At 38.1% G+C, this 19458-nt stretch overlaps 1 protein-coding gene across 3 annotated transcripts in view; it reads right to left on the minus strand.

The window, feature by feature from the left end:
* Positions 1 to 2195: 2195 nt before the first annotated feature.
* LOC127105751 (uncharacterized) overlaps positions 2196 to 19458 on the minus strand; it is a 59387-nt gene continuing 42124 nt past the window's right edge. The window contains exons 1-3 of one of the 3 annotated variants that reach the window (XM_051042954.1): positions 3360 to 3750; positions 3032 to 3269; positions 2201 to 2896 (exon numbers count right to left, since the gene is read on the minus strand). In XM_051042954.1, the coding sequence (XP_050898911.1) occupies positions 2463 to 2896; positions 3032 to 3269; positions 3360 to 3650 (963 nt within the window). In that variant the 5' untranslated portion in view covers positions 3651 to 3750 and the 3' untranslated portion in view covers positions 2201 to 2462. Of the gene's footprint in view, positions 2897 to 3031; positions 3270 to 3359; positions 3751 to 19458 lie in introns of those variants that run through there. The other 2 variants (XM_051042952.1, XM_051042953.1) reach the window with 2 other exon arrangements.

The raw sequence follows: 19458 nt of genomic DNA on the forward strand, positions 1-19458 counted from the left end.
CTTCATATCATAAATATTGAGGAAGTTATGGTTCTTGGAAGTTGACCTTCCATCTAGGGCACAAACAAAATGACCTATAATCTTTCACCATAAAAAATGACTTTCCAAGCAAAATTCACTCTTGATGCCAACATGAAATTTGTTTGGAATGTCATAAAGAGTAAATTTTATATTGGAATCATTTTCATATGACAAAATTAGTAGGATATATGGTCTAGGGAACCCTAGATTTGACTAGTTGACTTTTCTGGTCAGCCTCCATGAACCAACTTGCAAACTTGAAGTTCCTTTGCTCTTTGGGACTCATGGAGGATCATATATGCTTATAATGATGTTCAATGAAGTACCCATGACATCTTTGACCAAATGTTAAAGAAACTTGCTAAGGAAGGCACATATGATACCTAGATGAATTAGAGCTTCCTTGACAGACAAGCTTCAAACTCTTGATGAATTCTTGATCAAAAATGACAAATAAAGAACATAGGGATCCATATATGATGCTTAGAACCAATGTGGACCTTTTCTTTGCTTGATTCCTTGCACTGAGGGGCTCAAGTCCTAGTTGTGAGCTTGATGAGGCATATATGGATACACACACTACCTACAAAAGAAACAAAGCTACACTAGACATATTTTTGGTTTTTTGTTAGTAAACAAAGAAAATAAAGTATGATACAATCATAAATGCTTGGTGATCTCTCCCAATGCAAACCCAATAAATGATAGGTAAGGAGGAAGCCAAGATGTGATCCCAATGCCAAATGCAATGCTATGAGATGGCATGAGGGATCTTAGGGTCAAAATTGGGGTCTTACAACATCCCTTCTCCAAATGAAATTCCTGGTGTTAGATTCCAACTCCTTAAGCAAAGCCACTAGCCGTACATAAACAAATATAATGAAATGATATGCTTTGAATGGCCGATTTAATAAGCCAGACTCTTTATGCAATGGGCTACAGATAACAAGCCTTATGTATGCTCTTAAAGATTGGCACACCTATGTATGTGAATTGCACACCTCTCACATCATACAGGCGCATGTTGGAACAAACGACCGAGCTTCATTATGTTCTAGTTGTTTTCAGCTATCGCGCGTGTCGTAAAACCAAAAAATCACATCAGAATCCAGCCAGGCCAAATTCGAAGATAAGTCTCCGAAAGTTCAGACAAAATCCAGAGATAAATCTTCGAAAGTTCAGATTGACAATTTAGCTTTGACCTTGCAGTCGCGACAATAGGCTACAGATAACAAGCCTTAGGTATGCTCTTAAAGATTTGCACACCTATATATGTGAATTGCACACCTCTCAGGTCGTACAGACGCGTGTTGGAACAAACGACTGAGCATCATTATGTTTTAGTTTTTTCCAGCTATCGTGTGTATCATAAAACCAAAAAATCACATCAAAGTCCAGCCAGGCCAAATTCGGAGATAAATCTCCGAAAGTTCGGACAAAATCCAGAGATAAATCTCTGAAAGTTCAGACAAAATCCATAGATGCATCTCTAGATAAACTTCGAGTTACATAAATATAGAAATCCCATTGATGCCCTAGACTCCAATCAAATGAGAATGCATGTCTATATCAACTACCTATTTTGAATGTACTACTATCTAATGTATCTTAAATGATCTATGTTACTGAAAATATCATTCGAATCTCAGAAAAAGAAATGAAATGAGAAACTTACCAAATTAGAGTTATGGATGAAAAACATGAATGAAGTAAATGACTTTGCAACAAATGAAGTAGAATGGAGTGAGTGGTCTTGAAAAATGAACTTCAATAAACTTGTTCAAATGGGGTTTGGAAATGACTTTGCAGCAAAGGAGCACAAATAAAGTTTTAGTAACTTTGAAGCAAATGAAGAAGGAAGATGGAAGAGTCTGATACGGGTATATGAAATAAACGCGTCTTGCGATACATCTCCGTAAAATTCCTTGAATTTTGAATTAAAAGTTTTTACATAGATGTGTCTTCGGACTCACCTAATATTGATACAAATATATATTTCCAAGGCAAAATAAGAGTGACTAATTAATTTGCGCAAATGGATGTGGAAAAAAAAGGTATATCCAAAGACCTCTAAACGACAGTGATAATTGTTACTTTTCACGGTGGAGCAACCCTCAAAACTTAACCATTTTACTCATTTATATAAACCCCTATGGCCACCTTAGCCCTTAGCCCCAAATTCAAGTTGGAAAACTGATTTTATTGTCCATCCTTAGCCCCGGATTGACCGAACAAATCAACAAAAAGTGTTTTTTTATGAAAACAAATCTAAAAAAATATGTAAATACCGTATTTGATATTTAACATTTTTGAGCAACATATAAATATCCCTATGCATGTATTGCTATAAATTATTTTTACATACTTATAAAACAACATTGAATTCTCACCTTTCTCACTCTAGAAAAAATCAATCTTCTATCTTAATCAACTATAACAATTTACACAACTTCAATAGCAGTACAATGTATATTAGGAATCTTGTCTAACAAATCCACTGTTAACATTGATGCCTTTACCTTCTGCTTTGAACTAATCGTCTGAGAATATCCCATTGAAAGTGAATTTGTTGAAGTATTCCTTTTACATGGACCCAACCACTTAGCTTGCATGTATTTTTGTTTTCTCCATGGTCCTATGTGCATTTTGTTTTCCTTCAAACATCTCTTAGCTACCATACACATGATCTTTATTATGTTTCTTAATCTCTCTACTTTTCCTACATACATTTCTGGGAGTTTTCTCACAAGATTGTTATAATCTTCACTTGCTTTTCCCATCTCAAATTGTGATCGAAAGTTTAGTTCTATGATTACCCTAACATCTGATTTCTGTTTGCTTGTACTATGTATCACATCCAAAAATGTATGTTCCCCTGCATAGTTATATTATAATAATGATATAATTGTTAGCTTTCGGTATATATTAATTAATTTTATAATGGTATATTATATATAATGAATTATTATTTAATTACTTAAACAATAAAAATTAGTGATTAATTAATCACCTGATTGAAGATTATGTGAGCTAGTCCATTTAGTATTACAAATGGAACTATTGAAACCAGCATTTTGAAGGCACCTTGAAACTTGTCTCATGAAACAGTTTCTACATTCTCTTGCTGATGAACCCTTGATCTGTCTACTACAACTGCACTCTATTTCTGATCTATCTATTTCCTCAATCGCTTCTTGTGTTGCATTCCTTAGGCTTAATTCCACCGCACTTATTTTATATACATTCGTCTGCACCAAATCAAAACCAAAATAATTTAATCATAATTTTAATTTCCAGATCTCAAAATAATACATGTGGATCATGAATTAGTTAATTACCTGCAGAAGCTGAAGTTGATCTTCCCAAAAATTTCTATTCTCTTCAATATTGCTGGTACCAGCATGAACCTTCTGAGAGGATTCATCATCATCATCATCTTCAATATCTAAATGAGAGTCATTGGAACTTGAACTACTATCACCTAAATTGGCATCAGAATCATCAAGAAATTCAAACTCTACATCAACAAGATTGTTGTCTGCAAATTGCTGCAGTTTTTTCCTAGATAATTCTCTACGGAAACCAACAGGCAAATACCTAGCAACTCGGGAGATAGAAGTTGTACCCATGATTATGATTATTGTTGTGTTGAAAGGAAAATGGAGAATGAATCTGTTTATATACAAAGGAAAATGAAGGATGAGACAATCTCCAATATCCGCGCATATCTAATAGCTGTTTTCAGATATATCTATCTAATAGTTATTTGGCACGACTTGTTGGTTGCTAATTTTTTATTAAGATTTAAAATGAGAGTATTTGATGATTATTGACTTAATTGAGGTAGGTCTGTGAGAAAGTTAGTAGTTAGGGTCATAATTCAAAGGCTACTATAGGATGAGAATTTTTTACTAAAATAATTCAGATATTAAAAAAAATCCCAAAATAATTTTAATTTTTTTTTTTTTTCCAAACTACCTCACTTTTAGGAGGAGGCGTCAATCTAATTGGCGTCTCCTTTTAAACATAGAGAGGAGACGCCAATTAGATTGGTTAGGGCATATGGTGCAGTCAATTCAATTGGCGCCCATGTGTATGGGTTAAAGGGATACGCCAATTGGATTGGCACCTTAGTGTATTTTGTAATTTTTTTTCAAAAATAGTCTACGTGATACATAATTTCGAAATCAGACCAATTCATATTAATATAAATTCCCGTTTATACAAAAAAGACTAATGTTGATCACCGGGATCACCTAACCGACATTCGGTCCCACATCCCTTAGCTACCCGAACCCGTGGCCCTAACCCACGTTGATGATTCACCATTGGTGTTTGAGCATCTGAGGGCTCAGGAACATCTCTACCAACTACCGGAGATGACCTGTTAAGATAGTCAGATAAATCAGCGTAGTCTTATGCGTCGAAGGTGTACCGCCATACCCGAGTTCATGACCTATGCCAGAGTAGTTGGGTTGTGTTTGACTTGCTGGTGGGCGACCAGGACGGTTGAAGGGAGACATTAGTGTGAATAATGTGTCGAGGAAAGGTTGGAAAGATTATTGTGGTGTTTGGTAGAGATATGGTTGTTGAAGGTTTCAGTTTTGAGATTGAAATTCTAGTTAACAGACTTTCGATGTCACACGGGTTGTTATGACATCCAATTCTGCGCAGACAAGAATTATGCAGAACTTTAAAAAGTAAGTGCAGTAAATAACACAAGTAATTGTTTACCCAATTTGGTCCAACATGACCTACGTCTGAGGGCTACCAAGCCAGGGAGGAAATCCACTATTAGTAGTATTAATTCAGACCTTAAACCAACTGTTTAACCCTATCACTTAATACCTACCCAATGCAATTTCAATCTTACACTAAGATCAGTGTTCCTACTCACTCCCCCTCAATCACCTCAGTGATTACAACCTTTAATTAAAATTAAAGACACTTGTGAAGTCACACTTCAAACAACCACTACGCCAAATAAGGGAAAAGAGGACGCTTATTTTGGCCTATAACAGCGCTTTTAAGCGCCCTCTAAAGTGGCGCTGGCATAGGTAAAGACAGCGCTTTGTTTTCCTGGAGAAAGCGCTGTCTAAAGTGGCCACATTATAGTGCGCTTTCAGAAAAAAACGCCCTCTGGAGTGGTCCATAAAGGGACACCTTAGAGGGCGCTTTCTGGAAAAAGCGCCCTCTAAAGTTGTCAATGTAAAGTGTTTAGAGGGCGCTTTCAGGAAAAAGCGCCCTCTAAAGTTGTCAATGTAAAGTGTTTAGAGGGCGCTTTCAGGAAAAAGCGCCCTCTAAAGTTGTCAATGTAAAGTGTTTAGAGGGCGCTTTCTGGACAAAGCGCCCTCTAAAGTGTTAGTTATTTTAAAAAAATTTGTTTGAAAAACAGTGGATATTTAATTGGTAACCTGTTCGCATGCTGCAAAAGTGTAAAATTCATATTGATTTCATCCTTTAATCCAATGTTATACACCATTAATCCATTGATATATACAACATGAATCCATTTATATACAACATTAATCCTCCATATATACAACATTAATATATGATTCTTTGATCAACAATATACAACAACATATTCATGATTTAGTAAAAGTACAACAACAATATACAACATATATACAACAACAGCATACAACAACAACATTCCATACATATATGTACAACAATATACAACCTAGCTATATGATTCTTTGATCAACAATGAATTGACACAATTCATCCTTCATTTCATCCAAATGAGCTCTTGAGTAAGATTTGTATTCCTCAAAGTACTACAATTAAGAGAATAAAACATATTCATGATTTAGTAACAAATTAGATGAAATATCCGATAATATTAAAATAAACCCTAACTTATTATTCCATACCATTTTTGGGATGTCTATACGATTCAACGCAATGATATCTCTCATAAATCTCAATACAAAAAATCCGCAATCGACCGAATTATTTTGCTGAGGACACTACACAGAAAAACAAACAATATATATATAGTTAATTTCTTACAAACACTATTATAAGCAAAAAAACAAACACTATTATAAGCAAAAATAAGATACTTAATATATACCTGAACTCTGACCCAGGTAATGTCCTTCCTATTACGATAATTCTTTTTCGATCTAAATTTTATTATTGCCCTAACAAAATAAAAACGTATATTGAGATCAATCTGACAGACATAATTAAATATACAAATACACACGAATATTTAGGGGAATTTCACTTACGCGTCAACCGTCTTCTTCATACTCGGATATTTACTCCAATCACCCGATAACGAATCGAGATAATACACTATTAGTCTCGAAAGATCCATAGCAACCAACACCCAGTGACCACTGTAAAATAAAACAAAAATTTAGATGAATGAAAATTTTCTACGTAAAAGATATACATAGATTAGAATGAAATTATTAGAAAGAAAATCTAACCCGTTGCCAGAATTAAACGGTAAAAAATACAAACTGGGTGTAGTATTATCGCCGGCCGCCATGAATCTATCGACTAGATCATTCTTTACGGATGTTGGATTTTTTGTTATTAACGTTGCGTTGATACGGGAAGCAGCAATAAAATTGAAACGGTTACACAATTCAGTTCCCCGCATCAATGTTACATACATATACCTTAAATAGAAACATAATAAACATTAGACTACTCATTGAAATGTGTAAATAAATTGTTCAACTAAGTAAATTATAGATTGATCGGAGTACCATATGTATGTATGAATGACAGCGATGCCCAATTCATCGTGTTCAAAAAGTTGTTGCATGTCCTCCTTTGCAATTATTTCGAAATGAGCAGCTCCGAAAACACCTTCATCAAAATCTATACTACGAATGGCCCCGTGCATAATATCGGACTCATCCACCATTTTCTCAAGACGCATCATAATTTGAGATTTTGTCCCGGACGTCGTTGGAATATCCTTAGCAACGCTTTTCAACTTTCGACCGGGAACCTAAAAATTCATATAAAATAAATCATGACTTTTTGTGATGCAACAGAATCGTTGCGTATATAATTCAATGGGTATATATATTTGTACCTCTTTTTGAGATACAACCGACTCGATGCGTCTTGAAATCCCTTTACCAACTTTATGTGTGGGTCTTGTAGGAGTCTAACATTACCATGTAATAAGGATTGATTAAATATCATAATTGTAGCTGAATTGAAATGTGAATACTAAATATTCATAATCATTTAGAACATATATACCTCGGCATCTGGGAAAATTAGATTTGACGGCCATCCAACAAAGGATCCGACTGCTTCTCGCATCAACGTTGTCTCTGAAACAACGTCAGGTAATGGTAGAAGCGCGTCGGTATCTAATACAAGGTCAACCGAAACTTTCATATATCCCACTGGGAGGGGATTATGGTGAAGTAATTCACCCGAAGTGTTGTGCACTTTTCCCTTGCCAACCATGCGATAAGTTGGTGACGATAGATACAGTTGACAAGGTGAAATGCCCTAAACCAATAATAAATGTTATTGTTAACGTGTATATGTGTCAAGTAAAAAAGTGCTATTTTAATTTCATAATAACATATATAATTACCTCGGGAAATTTCGGTTGACAATTGATACTAGCTCGGTCACTAGTATCTTTTGGCTCGGAGGCGCACCTTTCCTCTCTATACCTTGCATTCTCGTTTTGCAGTTGGAGTACTTGTGCTCTTAACTCCGCCAAGGTCTCCATCACCTCTTTGTTGGTAGGATTTTTTGTTTTTGGTTTTTTATAAAATGACGACGGAGTCACACCAAAACCCTTACCCCTCACACGACCGGAATACTCAGGAACATTTAGTACTCGACTAAGTACGCTCCTGCAATCCTGGACCTCGGTTGAAGGTAAGGTTTGGGATAAAGTCTCCTGAAATATTATTAGAGGAGATTAAAAATGAATTATATGTCTAACAAAATTTTCGATATAATTAAAGAAATAATGTTACATATACTTACACATTCGTCATAAACATTTTGGACCGCTTCAACGACAGCCCCATCCTTCCCAACCCGAGCAGCCTTCCATAATACGTGCTCCGGAAGAGATGTTGCGTCACTTTTCTCCTCGGCTAGCTACACATTGAATTAGATTATAAGATCATCAATTATAACATATTGTGACAATGTATAAGCTCATAGCATTTGAATATACTCACAATTCTTTGTTGTAACCGTGCATATCCCGTACGCCCTTTTTTGTACGGATACGCGGGTTTTGATGCCCTTTTCCGATTTTTGTCGCTTACTTCCTGGATAAAAAAGTTTAAGGCATATTAGAACCAAGTAACTTAACAATTGTATAATACCATAATTAATAGACATTACATGGTATTTTTTGTTTCTTCGTTTGGCGACAAAGTTATCCTATTCATCGGCTGAAATAATCTCGGCATACTTCATTGGCCGTTCTGCTTCAACAAATTTTCCTTCCTCATCCTTGAGAAATTTGTTGGACAAAAAGGATCGAAATCCTCGGAGTCTTTTTCCGGCCAATTGAATACAATATTTTTGCCGGCTTTCATCGATGTGAAAGGATCTCTAAAAAACATACACATGGAGTGTGTTATTATAAAGTAATATTATAACAATATATGGTCAACAAATAGTCAACAAAAAAAACATATAACAATATATGGTAAGTACCTGTATCTCCGACCATATTTTTTCTTTGCCAACCTTCAAGTCCGGACTTCTCCAATTATCACATGTAATCGGAATATGTTGTCGAACAAGGAAACCAATGTAACTTGCCAACATTGAACCGTTAGGCTCAATTAGTTGGTCTTCAGCACTCCAATGTACTTCAAATTTTACACCCTTGTCTCTTGCACGAATGATTGACTTCATAACAGTCAATCCTCGTTTGATTTCTTTTTCAACATTGTTACGTGATCCATTTGCGTCATGGGTATCGTCTTGGTTAGCCATTTTATCTGTAATATAGAAATGATTCAATAAGACCCAAGTAAGACAATGATTCAATACGTGAACACATTCATATACCTTCCATTTCTCTCATGTTACAACAATCTAAACTCTTTTTTTTTTATCATTATTGAATACAAACATACACACACCTACTGCATGCAAAAGACCAATGCAAACTTATGGTGTTTGGAACATGAACAAACTTGCATCCATAATCATCAAACTTCCAAGCACAAGCTCAAACACACTTCAAATGATATCAGTTTTCAATCAGAAATAAAAAACTCAGTTTGCCCTAAACAACATTAATCAACATAATGCACAAAATGTAAAACTAAGTTTAGAAAATGCCCTAATCAAACACATGAAGAAAGTGAACGGTAACGATGGAGAAGAGAAATACCTTCAAGGTGACGGTAACGATGGAGAAGAAAGTGAACAGTGACGGTAGACGCAGATAACTCAGTGAACGTGAACGCAGCAGCAGAAAAAGGCGACGGCGACGATGACGGTGAGGGAGGGAGAACGAACGGAGGACGAGAGTAATCGCAGTAGAGAGTAATCACAGTAGAGAGAAAACCCAGTTACGTAAACGAAATAGCTTATAGAGAGGGAAAATAAAGAGACATGCAGTATATGTTATAATTTTAATGTTTACTAAAGGGGACCTTAGAGGGCGCTTTTGTAAAAAAAGCGCCCTCTAAAGGGGGCCTAAGAGGGCGCTTCTGAAAGCGCTCTCTAAGGCTTTCCAAAAGCGCCTTCTAAACTGGAAATGTACATGGACTTAGAGAGCGCTTTTTTAAAAGCGCCCTCTAAGGGTAACCTTAGAGGGCGCTTTCACTAAAGCGCCCTCTATTGTTGTCCCTCCATTTCCTCATTATTATTTTTTTGGCTTCACTTTAGAGGGCGCTTTGTTACAAAAGCGCCCTCTAAAGGGGGCCTAAGAGGGCGCTTCTAAAAGCGCTCTCTAAGGCTTTCCAAAAGCGCCTTATAAACTGGAAATGTACATGGACATAGAGAGCGCTTTTTTAAAAGCGCCCTCTAAGGTTACCCTTAGAGGGCGCTTTCAATAAAGCGTCCTCTATTGGTGTCTCTCCATTTCCTCATTATTTTTTCGCTTCACTTTAGAGTGCGCTTTGTTACAAAAGCGCCCTCTAAAGTGCGCTGTCTATTCCAATAGTATGCTCCTTATTTTTTCTCTTCACTTTAGAGTGCGCTTTTGTAATAAAGCGCCCTCTAAGGGGCGCTGTCTATTCCAGTTTTTGGCGTAGTGAACTCTTGATTGTGCTTAACAGCTTTAATCAAGATACACATCACTCACGCTTAAAAGCTTAGAGTGACACAACACTTACAACTCAATGAACACCCTATACCAATGCAATCATCTCAGTGATAATAGCTTGGCTTACAAGATACGTCTAATACAAGACACACAAAAATACAGCAGTGAAGTATATTGGACAAATAAAATCTTCACGCCTAAAACCCCTAAGTTCTGAAGGAAGGATTGCCATCCTTTTATATTGCAGCACTTGGGCCTTGTACTTGTATTTCCTGAATTTAAGGTCAAGCGAGTTAACCTAAATTCCACAACTAGGTTACTAACAAATAGGCTATTTGTTAGGTTCATTAATTGTAGCTTAGTTGTTGGTTTCCTGGATTTTAGCTCAGCTGTTGACTTCCTGAAGAATAGCCTGAGAAAAATGCTGAAACAGAAAAACTAAACAACCTATAATTTAGCACACGCTGTCAGGAATGAATGTCACAACATTCAGTTGGACGTCCAAAACATAGACCATGTGCTAAGTCTGTTTTTCCTTAAAACAGACTGTACAAATTTGTTGTACTGTACAGAACCAATCTGTCCATACTTCAGTATCAGCGTACATTTATAAATGTCAAAATATCCAATTTGACATTCACATATAGAGCCTTACATCAGGTCTGTTATCCTCTTGATAAGCAGACTGAGCTGCATACTGAAATGTAGCAGAAAACCAATCTGCCTATTGTTCAGTATATGCTGTCAATGATGAATGTCATAACATCCAGTTTGACATTCAGACAGTAGGCCTTATGCCAGGTCTGTTATTTCCTTGATAAACAGACTGAAAATAAATACTGAGTTATAGTAGAACCCCAACTGTTCTATTCCTCAGTATCTGCTGACAGGGATGAATGTCATAACATCCAGTTTGACATTCAATAAATCCTGTACTAGCTAAACCTGCAGTATACTACTCAGAATGTCATGACATCAGCCAAGACATCAGAGTACAGCTAGATATTCTAACATACAATGCAGTCAAACAAACATCTCCACAGCATGTCATGACATCAGTCAAGACATTAGAATCCAGCTAGTGTTTTACCATACAATGCAGCTAATTAAACATCTACAAACTCCCCCTTTGGCAAATTTTTGGCTAAAACACTTTGATCTCACAACAGAGTCCATAGCAGTGGAAATCTCACATCTAGCAGGAAATAACCTAGCTAATACACTCAGAGTGGCAGCACACTCACACACATGGAAGTTAAATAAAAACTTCACAAAACAGCATACATACAGAAGTTAAATAAAAACTTCTAATTGCAGCAAACATAAACACACTCACACTCATAGAAGTGGAACATCAGCTGCAGCACAACCTCTGGTGGATTAGAGGATTTTGAATATCTGTTTAACAAAACAATTTGTTGTCCCGGGGCCTCACAGGTGTTACTCCCCCTTTTTTTCAAAAATGTTGCCAAAGCAACACTTTAAATTACATACCAACATAACATAAATAGAATTACACAAATGACAGAATTACAGAAAATGATTTATTCATCTGACTTAGAGTCAGCCTCATCATTAGTGTCATCATCAGAACTGTCCTCCTCCTCACCCTCTGAACTTTGCCTTGCAGCTCCATCTGTAACCTCAGCAGCTTCACCAAGCACACCATCATCAGACCACTCCAACTGGATAATCAGCTTTTCCAAAGTGACCTTCCTAGCCTACAGCTCTTTGCAAGTCTCTCTGAGTACGACAATAACAGCAGCTTTATCTGGTTGGTTGCCAACACTGGATGTTTCTCCAGTTGTCATGACAATGTCAGGGACATGCTTACCTAGGAACAGTTTGTAATTGAAGGCCAACGGACTCTCTCTTCTTTTCACAAAGTCATTGTCTGTCAAGATGTTTGGGAATTGATTCAGCACAATGCCACATATGAGAGAAGGAAAGGCTATAGGTCCCTTCACACTGAAACTCCCAGCATGTTTCATAGTCTGATCAAAGATGTAGGTTCCATAGTCAAACTTTGCCTTGGTTCCAACAGCATAGATGAACTTTCCAAGCATCACAGACACAATTGACTTGTGATTTGTGGGCACCCAGTTGGCAGCTCCAACTTTGTGTAGCATAGCATACTTCACACTGAGTTGGCTGGCCACCAGCTTACCTTTAAGAGGCCACTTCCTAACTTGATTTGCAGTGATGACTTGACAGATTCTGTTGTCAGTCACTTCAAGCTCAGGTTGCACTACATCAGCTCTTCCCAAATACAGATTGATTATTGAGGGAGAGAAGTTCACACACTTGCCTCGCACATAGACCTTTCTGAATTCTCTGGACTTCCCATCTGCACATTCCTCAGACACATTGACAATGAACTCCTTCACCAAAGTCTCATAGCATTTGGGAGATGAGTTACAGTTCTCATTAGCCCTGCCTCTTTAATAAGGTCCACAATCTCCTTACACTCCAGGGAATTCTGAGTCAGTTCCCTCTCCAAGGCCAGCCTCTTGTGATAGACATACTTCCACCTGTTCACACTAGAGGCAAATGGAATGACACATTGTCAATAGGTACCTCTGGAACATTAGCAGCCAGCTTGCTAGTGGTTGGCTTCTTCTTAGACAGAGATGTTGTGACATCACATGGGACATCTGAATCAGACTCCACCACAACAGTCTTGGTCTTCATTTTCTTGGGCACCTCTTTGCTCCAAGATTTTGCAGGTCCATGTCCTTTCCTTTTGAGGGAACTCTCGGTCACCTTTTGATTGGGAGAAGTTGTCACATCAACCTCCTTAGTTGGGGACCTCTGCACCACAGTCTTTTTCTCCCTCCTAGTCCTAACCCTTTTTGCTATGCTAGGGACAACTGAGGTCAACAGTTCATTATCAGAGAACTCTTCCAGATTCACTGTGTCAGCCTTAGGGTTGTCACTGACATCTTGAGTGACACCGACCTTCTCACCTCTCACATTGTCTAAGGGTTTTTCAATCTTTGAACCCTCATGAGCATCAGGTTGCTCAGCATCGTCAGAAACATTCTTTCTTAAGACGAATGCGTTTTCTTGACATGCAACATTATCAGGTATGATAGTGTTCAAGGGAACGGAAACCCCAGGAACATTCTGATTACCAGATAGTATCTTAGTGACAATAGTTGCAATGGCATTATGCACATACCTCGAGCCTTCCCTGGTTGGTTCTTCAAGAGCGATTGCTGAGGAGAATCCGGAGACCGTTTCTTTCGGTCTTCTTGCATGAGGAGAAGTTGCAGCGTTGGCAGCAGAATCCTCCTGGTTAGGGTTGTAAGACTCAGTGCTGGGGGAATCGGACAGGGTCGTGTAGGAGGTTGAGTCGGATTGGTGCGACATGATTACTATCTCAGGGGAGAGTTGAACAGTTTCTTTGGGAGAAGGTTTGCAAGACTGAAATTTGAAGCGATGGAATAGGAAACACTTGTTGCACGAGTAATGTCTATTATTTGTTGACCATTCAGAGTGCACTATTAATTGTTTAATAAGTTGACTTACTAAACAGTAACTAACTGACAACATTAGTTGCTATAATTTCTCAGAAGTGCACATTCCCTTTTTGCCCCTAACTTTGTCAAACTGAGTAGCATCCAATGTCATGACATTCTGAGTGACATTGTACTCAGTCTGCATCAGGTTCATCCATACCAGTGATGAACACCTGATACCAAAAGCTAGGTACTTAGCTTCTGCAGAGGACAATGATACACACATCTGTTTATCCCTTGCCACTACACCGTTTGACTGATGACCAATAGGTGACAATGCCTCACTGCTTTCAATCAGACGTTTTCCACAGTCTGTTCTTTTATCCATAGGCAGATTTGGGATTCCTCTAATTACTCCCTTGGATATGATCTTCTTCATTCCTTTTAAATGGAGTTGTCCAAGTCTTCCATGTCCCAGCTTCACTTCCTGCTCTCCCTTGACTAAGGGGCACTTGAAGGAGTAGAGTGAGTCTTTAGATTCCCATAGATAACAGTTATCTTTGGATCTGGCTCCTCTCATCACTTCCTGATTGCAACCATTCAACACCACACATCCTCCCCTAGTGAATTTCACATTGAATCCTTGGTCACATAGCTGGCTTATGCTGATGAGATTAGCAGTTAGTCCTTTTACTAACAGCACATTACTCAGTTTTGGAACTTCAGGACAATCCAGCTTACCAACACCCTTGACTTCTCCTTTAGCTCCATCACCAAATGTCACATACCTGGTGGCATGGGGTTGTAGATCCACCAATAGGTTGCTCATCCCAGTCATATGTCTTGAGCAGCCACTATCAAAGTACCAGTCTTGTCTGGTAGATGCCCTTGGAGATGTGTGAGCTAGTTTAGCAACACATTGTTGATTCTCACTGGGGAGATTAAGCTTAGATGCCTGCTGCTTAGGTCTGACTTGAGGTGTCTGATTAGCAGCCCATTTTTGTTTCTTAATAGGGGCATTATGTTTAGAAGCCTTCTGCTTAGGTCTGACTTGAGTGGCCTGGTTAGGATAACCATGCAACCTATAGCAAAAGGGTTTTATGTGACCAAATCTACCACAGTAATGACATCTCCATCTCTGAAATTTCTTCTTCTGATGATTACTCATTTTGGTTCCCTGATGTTGAGACATCGGTTGTGACTTCTGCTTGAATTTCTGAACTTCAGCCTTTGATCTTTTGAGTTCAGTTGAAGATTTCTTAGCAAAGCCTAAACCAGACATGGTTCCTGACTTCTGTCCCACCTTTAGAATCTCTTCCAAGGTGTCAGTTCCTTTATTCAACATTCTGATGGATTTAGTCATTTGTTCTAGCTTAGATGTCAGCAAAGATATCTCACCATTTAGACCATCTATGACTTTCAGTTGCTTCTGCTTCTCAGCTTCCATCTCTTTGATGAGTTTCTTCTGCTTTTCTCCTTGGATACACACTTCTGCACTTTTAACACATAGTTCTTTATATGAAGCAGCAAGTTCCTCCAAGGTAAGCTCATCTCCGCTTGAGTCATCATCTGAGGCACAAACACTGGTCAGAGCAGTGACATGTTTGGCAGATTCTCCTTCAGATTCACTTCCAGAGTCTTCTTCAGACCAGGTGACAGATAGCCCTTTCTTTTGCATCTTGAGAAAGGTAGGGCATTCAGCTTTAATATGACCATACCCTTCACATCCATGACACTGGATTCCCTTGCCTTGAGTGACCTTTTCTTCATATTTTAACTTTCTACTGATGTCATATGAAGAGTTCTTGACATTAGGTCTACCCTGTTGATCAACCTTCTTTATGAACTTGTTGAACTGTCTTCCAAGCATGGCTATGGCTTTTGAAATGCTTTCATTTCCTCCAATGTTTCCTTCTTCTGAATTCTCTTCAATATTTGATACAAAAGTTATGCTTTTGTTCTTCTTTTCAGCATCCTCACATAAGCCCATTTCAAAGGTTTGGAGAGAACCAATGAGCTCATCCACCTTCATACTGCAGATCTCCTGAGCCTCTTCTATAGCAGTGACCTTCATGGCAAATCTCTTAGGTAATGACCTGAGAATCTTTCTTACAAGTTTCTCTTCAGCCATTTTTTCACCTAAGCCACCAGAGGTGTTGGCAATTTCAAGAATATTCATGTAGAAGTCATGAATAGTCTCATCCTCTTTCATCCTCAGATTTTCAAACTTGGTGGTCAGCATCTGAAGTTTAGACATCTTCACCTTGGATGTACCTTCATGAGTTATCTTGAGGGTATCCCAAACTTCCTTGGCCAGCTCACAGTGGTGCACCAGCCTGAAGATGTTCTTACTGATTCCATTGAACAATGCATTCAAGGCCTTAGAGTTTCCAAGGGCTAATGCCTCTTGCTCCTTGTCCCACTCTTCTTCAGGAATTTGCACACTGACTCCATCTTCACCTATCTTCATTGGATAATCCCATCCTTTGTTGACAGCTCTCCAGACTTTGCTATCTAGAGACCTTAAGAAGGCTATCATACGAGGCTTCCAGTCATCATAGTTAGAACCATCCAGCATGGGTGGTCTATTTGAGTGTCCTATATCCTTGTACATGGTACTAGAAAGTAACTTCCCTAGATCTCACCCAGAAATTAACAGGCAGGGTGCCTGCTCTGATACCAATTGAAATTCTAGTTAACAGACTTTCGATGTCACACGGGTTGTTATGACATCCAATTCTGCGCAGACAAGAATTATGCAGAACTTTAAAAAGTAAGTGCAGTAAATAACACAAGTAATTGTTTACCCAGTTCGGTCCAACATGACTTACGTATGGGGGCTACCAAGCCAGGGAGGAAATCCACTATTAGTAGTATTAATTCAGACCTTAAACCAACTGTTTAACCCTATCACTTAATACCTACCCAATGCAATTTCAATCTTACACTAAGATCAGAGTTCCTACTCACTCCCCCTCAATCACCTCAGTGATTACAACCTTTAATTAAAATTAAAGACACTTGTGAAGTCACACTTCAAACAACTCTTGATTGTGCTTAACAGCTTTAATCAAGATACACAACACTCACGCTTAAAAGCTTAGAGTGACACAACACTTACAACTCAATGAACACCCTATACCAATGCAATCATCTCAGTGATAATAGCTTGGCTTACAAGATACGTCTAATACAAGACACACAAAAATACAGCAGTGAAGTATATTGGACAAATAAAATCTTCACGCCTAAAACCCCTAAGTTCTGAAGGAAGGATTGCCATCCTTTTATATTGCAGCACTTGGGCCTTGTACTTGTATTTCCTGAATTTAAGGTCAAGCGAGCTAACCTAAATTCCACAACTAGGTTACTAACAAATACGCTATTTGTTAGGTTCATTAATTGTAGTTTAGTTGTTGGTTTCCTGGATTTTAGCTCAGTTGTTGACTTCCTGAAGAATAGCCTGAGAAAAATACTGAAACAGAAAAACTAAACAACCTACAATTTAGCACACGCTGTCAGGAATGAATGTCACAACATTCAGTTTGACGTCCAAAACATAGACCATGTGCTAAGTCTGTTTTTCCTTAAAACAGACTGTACAAATTTGTTGTACTGTACAGAACCAATTTGTCCATACTTCAGTATCAGCGTACATTTATAAATGTCAAAATATCCAATTTGACATTCACACATAGAGCCTTACATCAGGTCTGTTATCCTCTTGATAAGCAGACTGAGCTGCATACTGAAATGTAGCAGAAAACCAATATGCCTATTATTCAGTATATGCTGTCAATGATGAATGTCATAACATCCAGTTTGACATTCAGACAGTAGGCCTTATGCCAGGTCTGTTATTTCCTTGATAAACAGACTGAAAATAAATACTGAGTTATAGTAGAACCCCAACTGTTCTATTCCTCAGTATCTGCTGACAGGGATGAATGTCACAACATCCAGTTTGACATTCAATAAATCCTGTATTAGCTAAACCTGCAGTATACTACTCAGAATGTCATGACATCAGCCAAGACATCAGAGTACAGCTAGATATTCTAACATACAATGCAGTCAAACAAACATCTCCACAGCATGTCATGACATCAGTCAAGACATTAGAATCCAGCTAGTGTTTTACCATACAATGCAGCCAATTAAACATCTACAGAGATGTTTGGGCTTCTTGGCTATGGTAGGAGGAGGGACAGTTGGTGTTAAATGATCGTTGAGTTTTCTGGATAAGGCGGCTTTGGTAGGGTGATGTGTTGCGTGCGAAGCAATGTTGGGTCTCTAGTTAATGATATATTTGTTGGTGTTGGTATGGTATATGCTCTTGGTATTATGGTCGGGTGTATGGCATGTTAGGGTTGTATGTTTGTGTGAGTGTGGAATGGAAAGTTTGACGGATAGAGGGTTGTATGCAGTCGGTCTGACAATATTGTTTGGGGTTAGATGTTGAGGCGTCTGGTGTGTAAGTTGTCTGGCGTGGGTCGTATAGGTAAATATCCTCGGCGATGAACTCAAAATCAACCGATTTGTACCAAGCCATATAAGTACGACTTGGTTTTTATTCATTTGGCATCACATCGTCAATTAAGACATGGTCATGGCGATGCTTCCATTTGCGACACTCAGATCTAGCGAAGCTTTGCCATGAGTTGAAGTTCCATTGGTCGTTAACTTCGCGTAGATGCCATTCTCCTAGGTTTGCTGGGGGATCTGGAATGTGTTAAAGCATACTGAACTGCAATTTGACACGATCATTGTTGTGCATCTCCATAGTTGTGAATCTTATTATCAGTGTGCATGCAGTCCATACGGCTGCGTCTTCTTGGTTGATTTCATGGTCATGATCCAAATTTAGGTATGGACGCCGAATGAACTGAAATGTGAACGTATGTTAGATTATAAACTTGGTAGAAGAAATTAACAAATTATTACGAAATAATTAGGTTATTATCCATACATCTGTCGGTCGAAGGTTATCCAAGAGATTGCGATACTAGGTAATACAGTGTCTAGGACATCTGTTATAACTCATACCACGTTCCGACCATCTGCACCATAAGGGTAAAAATATTAGTTAAAGATAATAATTGGTAAAGTAAGTAAAAATATAGCATTTTAAACAACTTACTTTTGTGTATACGGGAATGTGAAAGGGTTGTTGTTGACGGACGCTAGGGACGGTAGTCTTGACCAACCTCATGCTTGGAGCAAAATAGCACATCCAGAAAAGGTAGATGTGTCTTTGTGTGAATTTTTAGACAAATAGCTATAAAGATATGTCAGACAAGTAGATCCCTAACTAAAACTTCATATTCTATCTACATGTCTTAGTAAAGGTAAATACATAGCATGCATGCTAGAACCACTACCTTCGGGAAATAAAAAAGAATCAATTAAAAGCATAAGGTAACACCTAGTTTTTATATTTGAGCCTCTTCGGTAGAATGCTCATCTAAATGTAAACTGTTATAGTATGACTTAAGGCGTGAAAGGAGTATACCTTTATCTCTTGAGTTATCATCTAACGAATCAGTATCCAAGAGGTCCATGCAAATTGAATTTGCATAGTTGGTTTTACCATTTACAACTTTACCTTTAATAGGCAGTCCTAATAGCATGTAGATATCTTCTAACGTCACGGTACACTCACCAGTTGGAAACCAGAATGTGTGTGTCTCGGGATGCCATCTTTCACATAATGCAAGAATGAATTTATTATCC

The sequence above is a fragment of the Lathyrus oleraceus genome, chromosome 7, assembly GCF_024323335.1.
Source record: "Lathyrus oleraceus cultivar Zhongwan6 chromosome 7, CAAS_Psat_ZW6_1.0, whole genome shotgun sequence".
NCBI classification, from domain to species: Eukaryota; Viridiplantae; Streptophyta; class Magnoliopsida; order Fabales; family Fabaceae; genus Lathyrus; species Lathyrus oleraceus.